Source organism: Girardinichthys multiradiatus, chromosome 12 (genome assembly GCF_021462225.1).
Source record: "Girardinichthys multiradiatus isolate DD_20200921_A chromosome 12, DD_fGirMul_XY1, whole genome shotgun sequence".
In the NCBI taxonomy this organism is placed as follows: Eukaryota; Metazoa; Chordata; class Actinopteri; order Cyprinodontiformes; family Goodeidae; genus Girardinichthys; species Girardinichthys multiradiatus.
In genome coordinates, this window is record NC_061805.1 from 48,846,561 (window position 1) to 48,858,857 (window position 12,297).

The following is a 12,297-nucleotide window of genomic DNA, read 5'->3' on the forward strand; positions in this document are numbered from 1 at the left end:
ACAAAAGCACATAACTCAAAATTTATTTTTAAGAATATTTTAAAATATTTTAAAATATATTTTTATGATAGAAATGTCGTGACATTTACACTTGAACAGTAATCACTGTGTGTTATAAATCTCTATGATCTTTCCGAATTGAATCATGGAAATAAAAACTTTTAAAAGATATTTTAATTTATTGAGATCCACGTGTACACTGGACAGGTCCCCCAAGGTCCCCCAAGGTCTGGAATCGGCCCTTCTCCGCAATCTTCCTCAAGGTCCGGTCACCTCTTCTCGTTGTGCAGCGTTTTCTGCCACAACTTTCCTTCCCACTGAGGTGCCTTGATACAGCACTCTGGGAACAGCCTATTCGTTCAGAAATGTCTTTCTGTGTCTTACCCTCTTGCTTGAGGGTGTCAATAGTGGCCTTCTGGACAGCAGTCAGGTCGGCAGTCTTACCCATGATTGGGGTTTTGAGTGATGAACCAGGCTGGGAGTTTTAAAGACCTCAGGAATCTTTTGCAGGTGTTTAGATTTAACTCGTTGATTCAGATGATTAGGTTCATACCTCGTTTAGAGACCCTTTTAATGATATGCTAATTTTGTGAGATAGGAATTTTGGGTTTTCATGAGCTGTATGCCAAAATCATCCGTATTAAGACAATAAAAGACCTGAAATATTTCAGTTAGTGTGCAATGAATCTAAAATATATGAATGTTAAATTTTCATCATGCCATTATGGAAAATAATGAACTTTATCACAATATGCTAATACTTTGAGAAGGACCTGTATGTGAGATATCCTAATTACCTATTTATTTTATAGAACTATACACAAAGGAAGTGTCATGTGGATCAAATTGAGCAGAACCTAACAAAACCACTGAAAGACAAGTGATGCCTCTTCTATACCCGGATGCCTTTATCGTTCCACTAAGATTAATCAGCTTTTAGGTCTATAAGGTTAAGATGTGATATACAAGATAAAACTATTCATGTCTGTTGCTGCCTAAAGTGCGCCCCCTGGTGATTGATTTGAGGAGAATCCTCCTCAGCAATCAGAACCAGAATATAAGAGACTTTATTGATCTCACAATTGAGAAATTCACTTTATTCAGATTTTTGGTAAAACCCTGTTAAATAACAGAGATATTTTCCCTTGTGATCAGTGAACCCATTTATTTTTTATGAACTGAAAATAGACACAAACAAGGAACATCAATTGTTTAAACAATATTGAGAGAACAAGAAATCAAACAGTTTTTATTCCACTTTGTTTTCAGTTTTCCTGCCATCTCCTGAGGAAGCAGTAGAATACAGAACTGGGTTTAAACCAACCTTATTTGCCTAAAGTTCCTTCCATTAAGAAATCCTCGCTGCCATTTAAATTTGCTTTGTTTTATAGTTCTCCACACTTAGAAACTTTCCTTTATTGTAAAGAAGTGTTGATAATAAAATTCCTTTTGTAAATGTAAAATTCCAATAAGGATCAAGGAGAGCCAAAACAGTTTTACATGAGGATGTCTCAGATATACTGTAAGTCACAGAAATTACTTGTGTACATCTCTGGTGTGTCTGATAAATGCATACTAACTGATCTGTGATTTTAGTTTTCTGTCATAATCCAACACTTTTTAAAGCTAAATGAATTTATAATTTAAGGATGAATTAAATACATCAGTGAGAAGGCAAGGACAGAAGGCAGACAGAATGAGAAAGAAAACCGTCTTCTTTTTGGCTTCAAATGAACGACATGTTAGTCGTCTCCTCCACAGATCGCCTTCATGCATTCACCGTAGTCGCCCGACATGTCGGACTGCAGAACACAAGAACACAAAAACAACATCTTAAAGCAAAAAAGAAAAACGGCTGTGTGTCTTGGAAAGATTCACGTTGTCAGTTATGTTAAGAGAAGCCTTCTTAAAATTGTTTTTAAAACATTTTGATTATTGAGTTATTCATGTAATGGTTGATCCAAGTTACACGATTTTCATTTTTTAAACAATTATAACTGAAGGATAATAGCCAAAAATATGTAAACAGGAATATTTTCTGGTTTTAAACTTACTTCAAGTGAGGGGTTTGAATATTTTTTCCAAGTTTTTGTAGGGCAGTTAAAGTCAAGTCAGAGTTTGAATTCCTTCAGGAAATTACAGGTCCTTCTCAAAATATTAGCATATTGTGATAAAGTTCATTATTTTCCATAATGTCATGATGAAAATTTAACATTCATATATTTTAGATTCATTGCACACTAACTGAAATATTTCAGGTCTTTCATTGTCTTAATACAGATGATTTTGGCGTACAGCTCATGAAAACCCAAAATTCCTATCTCACAAAATTAGCATATCATTAAAAGGGTCTCTAAACGAGCTATGAACCTAATCATCTGAATCAACGAGTTAACTAAACACCTGCAAAAGATTCCTGAGGCCTTTAAAACTCCCAGCCTGGTTCATCACTCAAAACCCCAATCATGGGTAAGACTGCCGACCTGACTGCTGTCCAGAAGGCCACTATTGACACCCTCAAGCAAGAGGGTAAGACACAGAAAGAAATTTCTGTACGAATAGGCTGTTCCCAGAGTGCTGTATCAAGGCACCTCAGTGGGAAGTCTGTGGGAAGGAAAAAGTGTGGCAGAAAACGCTGCACAACGAGAAGAGGTGACCGGACCCTGAGGAAGATTGTGGAGAAGGGCCGATTCCAGACCTTGGGGGACCTGCGGAAGCAGTGGACTGAGTCTGGAGTAGAAACATCCAGAGCCACCGTGCACAGGCGTGTGCAGGAAATGGGCTACAGGTGCCGCATTCCCCAGGTCAAGCCACTTTTGAACCAGAAACAGCGGCAGAAGCGCCTGACCTGGGCTACAGAGAAGCAGCACTGGACTGTTGCTTAGTGGTCCAAAGTACTTTTTTCGGATGAAAGCAAATTCTGCATGTCATTCGGAAATCAAGGTGCCAGAGTCTGGAGGAAGACTGGGGAGAAGGAAATGCCAAAATGCCAGAAGTCCAGTGTCAAGTACCCACAGTCAGTGATGGTCTGGGGTGCCGTGTCAGCTGCTGGTGTTGGCCCACTGTATTTTATCAAGGGCAGGGTCAATGCAGCTAGCTATCAGGAGATTTTGGAGCACTTCATGCTTCCATCTGCTGAAAAGCTTTATGGAGATGAAGATTTCATTTTTCAGCACGACCTGGCACCTGCTCACAGTGCCAAAACCACTGGTAAATGGTTTAATGACCATGGTATCACTGTGCTCAATTGGCCTGCCAACTCTCCTGACCTGAACCCCATAGAGAATCTGTGGGATATTGTGAAGAGAACGTTGAGAGACTCAAGACCCAACACTCTGGATGAGCTAAAGGCCGCTATCGAAGCATCCTGGGCCTCCATAAGACCTCAGCAGTGCCACAGGCTGATTGCCTCCATGCCACGCCGCATTGAAGCAGTTATTTCTGCCAAAGGATTCCCGACCAAGTATTGAGTGCATAACTGTACATGATTATTTGAAGGTTGACGTTTTTTGTGTTAAAAACACTTTTATTTTATTGGTCGGATGAAATATGCTAATTTTGTGAGATAGGAATTTTGGGTTTTCATGAGCTGTATGCCAAAATCATCCGTATTAAGACAATAAAAGACCTGAAATATTTCAGTTAGTGTGCAATGAATCTAAAATATATGAATGTTAAATTTTCATCATGACATTATGGAAAATAATGAACTTTATCACAATATGCTAATATTTTGAGAAGGACCTGTATTCCCGTCATCAACAAATGCTGAAATTCATTTAAGTTATGGATGGACTGACAGAAGGATATATGTATGGAGAAATAGATAATAAGCAGATAGACAAATAGAAAGATACGACATGTGGATGGAGGGACAGTTGGACAGATGGATAGAAAGACAAATGAAGGATGTGGGTGGATGGAGATTCCTTTTTCACATTATTTAACATGAACTTCAGTGAACCTTCTGTATCCTTCTCCAAGTAATCCATGAACTCCTTCAGCTAATTCTTCCCATCTTTGTCAGCAATTTTCAACCAACGCTAAACGTTATTCCAGTTCCTTGAAGAACCTGAAGTTTCTGCTTTTATTGACGTAAATGAGTCGGAGTTGATCCACATGGAGATGAAGTCTTAAAATATTAAAGCTGTGAGGCCATGTGTCCTGAGGAGATCATCTTTAGACCAGAGTTTAATTAAATCAGACATCCAGCCAACAGAGCTTTAAGCCTTTCTACATTTTTAAAGGTTTTAGCTCCACAGCTAAATATCAGAAGGGTGCATGAAGCTCCAAATCCACAACAATAAGCTTCAAATTCTCATAACATTTAAAAACAAAAAGATTTCAAACACACTCCTTGGATGATGCTTGACTTGATGTACGTCTCTATTGTGATTTGAAGAATCAGATTAAATGAACTGAATAAACCCTAAACTAATCTATAAATTGCTGCAGCTCACAACTTGGTATGAAGTTGACTCACTGCTGGAACAGAGTTAGAGATTTAATCTGAATAAACTGGCGAAGAAATTACTGTAAACATGAATTCTGCCCTCATGGTCCAACTCACCTGGATGACAGAGAGCAGAGAGTGTTGGTAGAGTTTCTTAAACTCTGCTCTGATGTCTAGCAGGTCGATCTCAGACCGGCTCACCATGATCCGGGTCACAGTAGACTCATCGGTACCACCGCCCTAACAAAACAACAGCAGACTGGCACTAGGAACACCTACCATTAACCTTTTTGTTACACAGTAATGTTAACCCTGGCAGAGTCCTTATATTACATCTGATGAGGTTTTGTAATGAGGTGTATTCAGTTACTACATGGACCAGAACAAAGTATTACGTCAATATTCAGAGGTTTGCAAAAGTATTCACACCTCTTGATCATTTATGGAAGAAAAATTATACAAGGTTTGAACATTTTTGTTAGAGGTAAAAAATGCATTCAGCCCATTTTACTTGGATACCACTAAATAAAATACACCAACTGTGACCAACTGTCATCAGAAGTTACCCAACTAGAAAACAGAGTCCATCTTGTGTTTAATTTCATCCCATTATATATATAAATGCAGATGTGCATAACAGCACTGTGTGTTTTGTTGTTATTAATTATGTTTCTGTTTTTTGAATTACCTGGTTTGGGGAAGTCGGCTGCTTCTTGTCTGGGCTTTGAAAGCATAACGCCAGCTCAGCAGGACCAACCATTGGCTTGTCAGCAAGGGGAATTTTTAGTTGGATAATTTGGTCCTCAGGATTCATGTTTAGTTCTGTTTCGCCTATTGTGTGTAAATAGTCAGGCCAGATCATTATTTGAGTTATTCTTCTGTGTCTTTGTGTTAGATCAGTTTTGTGAGTTAAAGTTTGAATACTTTGTTTGCTCAGTTTGTTTTCTGCAAATCAAGTTTCGAGTACAATTATATTTAGTTGACCTGTTTTATGGGCCCATTGATTATATTTTGAACATTGTCATTTTGTTTTTACTTTTTTAGGTGAAGTAAACTTTACTGTGTACTCTTCGCCTTCACTCCTTGGTCCCTCGCAGAAAGCCAGAAGAAACCCCCGTTGTACTTTGCCACAAGCCAGATAGGTCAAAGCAAACATGAAGAAGGTGCTCTGGTCAGATACTAAAATTAAACTTTTTAGCCCACATACAAAATAATGTGGTTGGAAAACCTAACTCTGCACATCTCCCTAAACACACCATCCCCAGAGTAAAACATGGTGGTGGCAGCACCATGCTGTGGGGATGCTTTTCTACAGCAGGGACTGAGATGAGCTAGTCAGAGATGATGTGACGATGGATGAAGCATTATACAGGACAAACATCTAACAAAACGTGACTTAATAACGGAATGACCAAAGTGTTATGTTTTTACTTTAAAACCTAAAATTAGAATTAAAATTGTGGTCTTTAAAAATGTTGTCTTTTTGTCAGAAGGTCAGGCTAAACGGCTCTAAACAAGTTTCATTTAGTTGGACTGAAGGCAAAACGGCTCTTGCATACCCCTGGTTTTGATCAACACATATTCATTTGTTAAAATGTCTTAGTCAAAGTCCAGGACCAAATCAAATCGAGAATTTTTGGCAAGATTTGTTCTCCATTCAACTTCCTGAGCTTGAGCTATTTTGCAAAGAAGAATGGAGAAACATTTCAGTCTCTAAATGTGGAAAATCTTGCAGCTGTAACTGCAGAGGAACGTAGTTAAGTGTTGACTCCATGGGACTGAATACAAATGCAAGCCACACTTCTCAGATTATTAGTTGTAAAAGTATTTGAAAACCCTTTATTAATCAGAATTATGTGATACGTTGTTTTGGTTTATCACATGAAATCCTAATAAGATACCTTAAAGTGTGTGGTTGCATGTCTAAACATAACTACGGTCTAAAAAAGGTGACAAATGAAACAGATTTCGGCATTTTCTTAAAGCACAGTAAAATGTATAATTACAACTATCTTGCTGTTATTTCAATATATACATGGAAAATTCTCTTTTTGGCCTCACAAATTCACTACTTTTTGACATTAGAATATTCCAGTATTTCTAGTGAATTCGATAATTTCTGAGAAATTCTGAGTTTTTTGGTGGAGATTTACTTCTCTGTGGGCACATCATTGGTTTTTTTTAAATCACCCTAATAATCCATTGAAGTGTGCAGCCTGTTAACTATGTTGCGCTAAATTAGATGTGGTTTACAAGTGAAAGAAATGCAGCAACATCAGCTGATTTACCTTCATGCTCTGATGCAGGAGTTCTGCGAAGTACGCCGGTAAATTCTTCACACATTTCACTACAGAAAGAACAAGTTGTACAAAAGAGGCATTTAATTATCTGCACAAATCGAACACGGCAAATGTAAAACTCCTAGAAACAGTACAGGAAATAAATTCTCTATGTGGTTTCATGGAGAGAGACCAGCCTACCGACAGCCACCAGGAGCTCCTCCAGCTCTCCACACATTTCTCCTTCGATGCTCTGCTGCAGCGTCTTCCCGCTGATGTTCTTGTACTCGATGAGAACTGCAGAAAAATTGCCTCACTTTACTTTTCTAATAATCCTAGTGATCACTTTGGGTTTATAAAGCCTTCACTAAACAGAGCCTGTCTTACTCTGTCTGAGTTGAGGTACGCTTCTTTGGCAGAGGATCTCGATAAACTTGGACTCATCTGTGCCCCACTTCTTCTCCCCGGCATTGTAAAGGGCCTTGGAGGGGAAAAAAACTCAAGTTAAACTTGGTTGCACCAAAGTAAAGAGACTTGTGTGCTATTTTTGGGTTCGGTTTTGCTTTGTTCTTCACCTTGGCGTCTTCCTTTGCTTTTCCTACATCTACAGTGTTGCTCTTATCCCTTTTACCCTGGAAATGACAGCTGAACTTTAGGGGTTTTATCCCTGTTTGACAATATGCATCTATCATCATCTGCCATCATTATGTCATTAGGTAAGTATGTAAGTTTGTTGAAGTAATATTGTTTTTTTTTTACCTCAGCCAGGAGGGTAAGCGCTGTGGAAAAATCTCCAGAAACTTCACTCTTCAGCTTAGCAGTCAGCTGCTTCTTGGTTTCTGCAGAGGAAAAAATGAAGGTCATGGTGCTGTTATGACACTATAGACATGGAGACTGCTTCGTTACCTTTTAAGTAGGCATCCTGGAGAGCTTTGATTTGTTGGATGGACCTGGAGGCAAATATTTCAATCAGGATGCTGTCTTTTGTACCGACTCCCTGCAATAAAATAAACGTAGTTTAATGATTCAGGTTGGACTTTTAAAGCTCATATACTGTAGGATTAATTCATGCATTAAACCCATCTCCCAGTCCAGGTTGTTGAATATGAACAAATTGCATTGAGCTATAATAACCCCTTTTTGATAAAAACATGTTTTAAAAAAGTTATGGTAGATTTTTCAGGAGAAAGCTGACTTTCATGGCCTGCATCACTTCATGGCAGTCGTACTCTGCAGGGGGAGTGATGAGTGCCACCAGCAGCCTTTCAAAGTCTCCGTGAGTCTCTCCTTTCAGGTCTTTCTCCAGCGCCTGAGAAACAGAGCCGTCAGTATTCAAACGTTTACTCCGACTATGTGCTGCTCCACCACACCCATGCAAATACACTCATCCGCCACCTGAACACAGCTTATAACTAGAGTCAACACGGAACCTGATGGCTGACTGTTTTAAAAAGCTACAGAGCAGGAAAATCTGAGCAAGTATGTGAGGGAAACTTCATCAGTTCAGACTGCTTTGAATTAATCATGACTTTAACTGTTCATTTCTTCCAGATTTAACACAAACTTGTCCTGTAATGACATAATAAACGGGTGGTATGTTTCAGCAGGACCTTTGAATTTTAAATCATTTGGTTAGTGTACTTTGTTTGTATAGCCCTTGCTCCTCATTTTCATTCAATAGTCAAAGATTGTAGTCACACATTCAAAGTAATACATTGAATTTGTACCAAAAAATATGAACATATTAGGGCTGCACAATGTATCACAAATCTAGGGTTATCACTACCGTCCTGGTTCCCAGGGCCTGCTGTCCTGCAGGTTTCAGATGTCCTGTGCACCTGATTCAAATGGTTCTATTACCTCTGGGGCCAAAACAATTCAGGTACCTGGATTACAAAAAATTCCTCGAGGCTTCGTTAAATTCAGTTTAAATATTCAGTGCACTAATGAGGATCAGTGATGAGATTCAAATGGGTATTAATTACCTGGCGTTTTGTAATGATATATTTTTAGCAGAAAAATCTCATCACTGCTCCGCATTAAGCCACTACCCAGCAAACTGTGAAGAGACTCGCCTCTGCCCAAGGCAAGGGTGTGTCATGTGATCAGATTAGCGTAATCTGATTGGCTAAAAGACGCTCGACTTGATCGAGTGCTGATTGCTTTTGCTTGAGTCACCAGAAGGTCAACACATTTGCAAGCGAATTTCTGCAGGCGAATTTCTGCAGGTGAATTTCTGCAGGTGAATTTCTGCAGGTGAATTTTTGCTGGCGAATTTTAAGTACAAAAAGAAATTCACATACATAATTGCACAGGATAAAAATTCAGTGTTATAAATTTAATGTCTAAAAAATGTCTGATTCTAATGAGACCATTTTACTTCCATACTTATCGCATATTGCATGTTTTCCTGATATCGTTCAGCCCTTGAACACATATACTAAATAATAAAATTAAAACCAAAAGGTATCAAAATATTTCACAATAAGCATAAAATCTGAAAGGAATAGTGTTAAGCACGGCCTTTTTTTACTACCCCTATATTAATTGAAAAACTGCAATAACATTTGATATCTGGATATATTTATTTCTTTATAATTGTAATATATTTATAGTCAGGGAGTTGAGTAGTTGGCGGTCTGCATCAAAAATCTTCAATTTTTACATTTTACAAACTAAAATACAGTTAATACACAGTACTAACCCAGTTTACAACATTTTGACAGTAATGTACATGTTGCAGTCTTTTAAACCAACAGACAGATTGAAGAAAATCTTACTCTGCCAGTGGCGTCTTGATAAGCTTTACAGATGAGCTGCCGCTGAGCGTTGCTTCTTTGGGTCAAAATTTCAGTCAGGACTTTCTCGTTTGTTCCTAATAACACAAGAGAAACATGCTAACTGCATTGTCTGATTGTTTCAATAAGGAAAAACAAATACTGCAGGTCTGTGGCATCTCCCTACAAAATAAAATATAACTGTTTATTTTTATTTTCTTAGTGTTATTCCCTGTCTCAGGGCCTTTAGGCACGGAAAACCAAACCGAAATTTATCATCGTTAAAAACATATTTAAGTAGTTTCACAAAGACAATGAAAACCCAGTCAGAGTTCAGATCTTGGATTTGCAAATTGTTGTGTTGCAAACTACAAAGAGTATTGCCAGCCAATAACACATTTATGTGTTCAAACACTGAAGGAAAATAAATAAAAAGGTTTCTCATTACAGAGCAAAATGGAAATAAAAAATATACAGGAAAATAAAATGAAATAAAAAAACAAAATAAACTTTAAAAATGAACCTACTTGCTAACTATGATTATCTGCTTTGATATGTTGGTGACAACAGTCCCAGGCAAAAAAAGAAAGATTAATTCAAAGACAAAATGTATTGTCTTCATTTTTTAAAGATATTGAAGAGAATAAATAAAAAATGATTTAATTCAGGTAGTTTTAGCTTTAGGAACAGGTTAGCCATACTAAAAGGAGCTTTACTTTGTATGCAACAGTTATGTGGAGTAGTTACAAATATGGTCTAAAGCAGGCGTGTCCAAAGTCAGGACTGGTGTCCTGCATGTTTTAGATGTTTTCCTGCTTCAGCACACCTGATTTCCATGGATGGCTGATTAACAGGCTTTTGCTGAACTGCAATCATCTTCATCAGGTGTGTTAAAGCAGGGAAACATCTAAAACATGCAGGACACTGGCCCATGAGGGCCGACTTTGGACACCCCTAGTCTAAAGAGATTTTAAATGTGTACCGAGTCCTTCCATGGCCTTCTTTAGAGCTGCAGCATCTTCTTGTGCATTAAAGTTGGCTTTAGGCTTGATGGTTCCTCTTTGTCCATTCTAAGAAACATGTAAATTTACCTATTAATTACAACCTGCGTAATCTGTTGTATAAAAAAACAGCAGTGTATGAATGTTGAAATGGAATAGGACCTACGTCAGCTGATGAAGATACAGGTGAACTCACAAGGCTTTCCAAGTCATCCTGCAAATATGAGATTGATTTAATGTACAAGACTCTTTAAAAACACTGAAAACATCAAAGAAGAACTTTTCTCACCCATAAAGATGCCATGATGAAGGTAGCTTTTCTGTTAGACATTAAAAACACTCTTAAACTTAAACATTTCATTCAGAATCAGAACATCCTTTATCGTCATTGTCACAAGTACAACAAAATAAAGAAAAAAGCTATCTGGTCTTTGCATGAGCAATAAATAATTAATATAAAATATAAAAATGCAAGCAGTTGTTAGAAAGATAAGATGAAAACATGTACGCATTCATACTAATTGCCTACTCAACAAATAGTCAAAGAGGAGCCTGTTTCAATCTTCTAGAATCAAACATTTATTCACAATCTGTTCGAGCAATCACACATTTATGCTGCTGAGAGAGTTGGAGATCCCAGAGATTATTAAATTAAAGCCTAACCCTAATAGTAGGGTTAGAAACTCTGAAATCGGAATCAGAGGTAGATTAAATGAATAAATTGTATGTAGCCATATTTTCTTCTGGAAACCTATGGGTCATGCTCTGGTGGAACAACAGAAACAGGAAACATGCAGATATGTTACTGTTAAAAATGGAAAACAGCTATGCATTCAGCCTATGTAATTAAAAGCAGATTTTAATCACACAATTATAAAAACTGTCAAGGAAGTTGACATTTTTTTGTAGAAACCAGGTAAATTAAACCCTCTAATAATGAATAAAATGTAAAGAAACCAGCAACTCACAGCTAAATCTAACAAGTCAAGGAGAGAAGCTCACCTTTGTCTTCGTCTGAAGTGGAACGTTTCTTTGTGCCACACCCTCACCTGGAAGCTCTACATCTACCTGTAGAGCAGACAGTTGGCCACACCTGTTTGACAGTCAGGTGATGCCTTCAGGGACCATTCGTAATCTACAGTTCTATTTCATCCCTACTGACCGCCAGAGGTGGTGCTTCAAGCACTGAATGATCATTCTTGCGCATGCGCAGGTCGAGAAATTAATAACAACATGGTCACATGTGACCTACCGGTGGCTCACGTGAGTCTATATAGTCACATGACACCAGGACCCCAGTCCCTTCCTTCTTCTCGTGCGCAGGTTGATGAATGCAGGTGTTGACTTGTGTTTGTTTGTTCCTCGTTCCTCTTGCTGCTGGGAGCCTCGTGATCGTTTGTGGTCGGAGCTGCGGATGATTCTGCCCTCCAGAGGCTGCGCAAGCTGCCTTTTCTTCTAGGGTTTCAGGTAAGTTTGTTCGGCTCGCCGGTAGCGTTTTCTGCTCGTGTTGAGTCTGTTTATTTTCTTTGGCAGTGGTTTACTGTTCGCTTTTGTTTCTTAGCGCCTGTTTGTCCGACCAGCCGGAGCAGAAACGCCAACGGCTTGTTGCTGTAACAGGGTCTTGACAGCGTTTTTTCTGCCCGTTCGACCTCATCTGTCCACTGGGTTATGGACAATCTTTGTTGTGTCCTTTGTTGTCCTGTTCGGCTCCCCTACAGCCGGAGGACGGTCATGACGTGCCCTCCCTGCCTTGGTGTTGACCATCTCAGGGAGGCGCTTTCAGATCA

General features: G+C 38.6%; 1 protein-coding gene and 1 long non-coding RNA gene across 2 annotated transcripts in view; one reads left to right on the forward strand and one right to left on the reverse strand.

The window, feature by feature from the left end:
* LOC124878303 overlaps positions 1-5,664 on the forward strand; it is a 7,473-nt gene extending 1,809 nt beyond the window's left edge. Inside the window, exon 3 of the long non-coding RNA XR_007040704.1 lies at positions 5,498-5,664. This is a non-coding gene — a long non-coding RNA (uncharacterized LOC124878303). The remainder of the gene's footprint in view (positions 1-5,497) is intronic.
* On the reverse strand, positions 1,083-11,584 carry anxa3a (annexin A3a). The gene is made up of 14 exons (XM_047382186.1): positions 11,513-11,584; positions 10,800-10,830; positions 10,677-10,724; positions 10,492-10,579; positions 9,513-9,607; positions 7,928-8,041; positions 7,639-7,729; positions 7,492-7,571; positions 7,308-7,364; positions 7,120-7,213; positions 6,934-7,029; positions 6,742-6,800; positions 4,571-4,693; positions 1,083-1,802 (listed from the first exon to the last, which is right to left on the reverse strand). The coding sequence occupies exons 2-14, from the start codon at positions 10,812-10,814 to the stop codon at positions 1,743-1,745; spliced, it is 1,020 nt and encodes a 339-aa protein (XP_047238142.1). The 5' UTR covers positions 10,815-10,830; positions 11,513-11,584; the 3' UTR covers positions 1,083-1,742.
* Between the last annotated feature and the right edge of the window lie 713 nt (positions 11,585-12,297).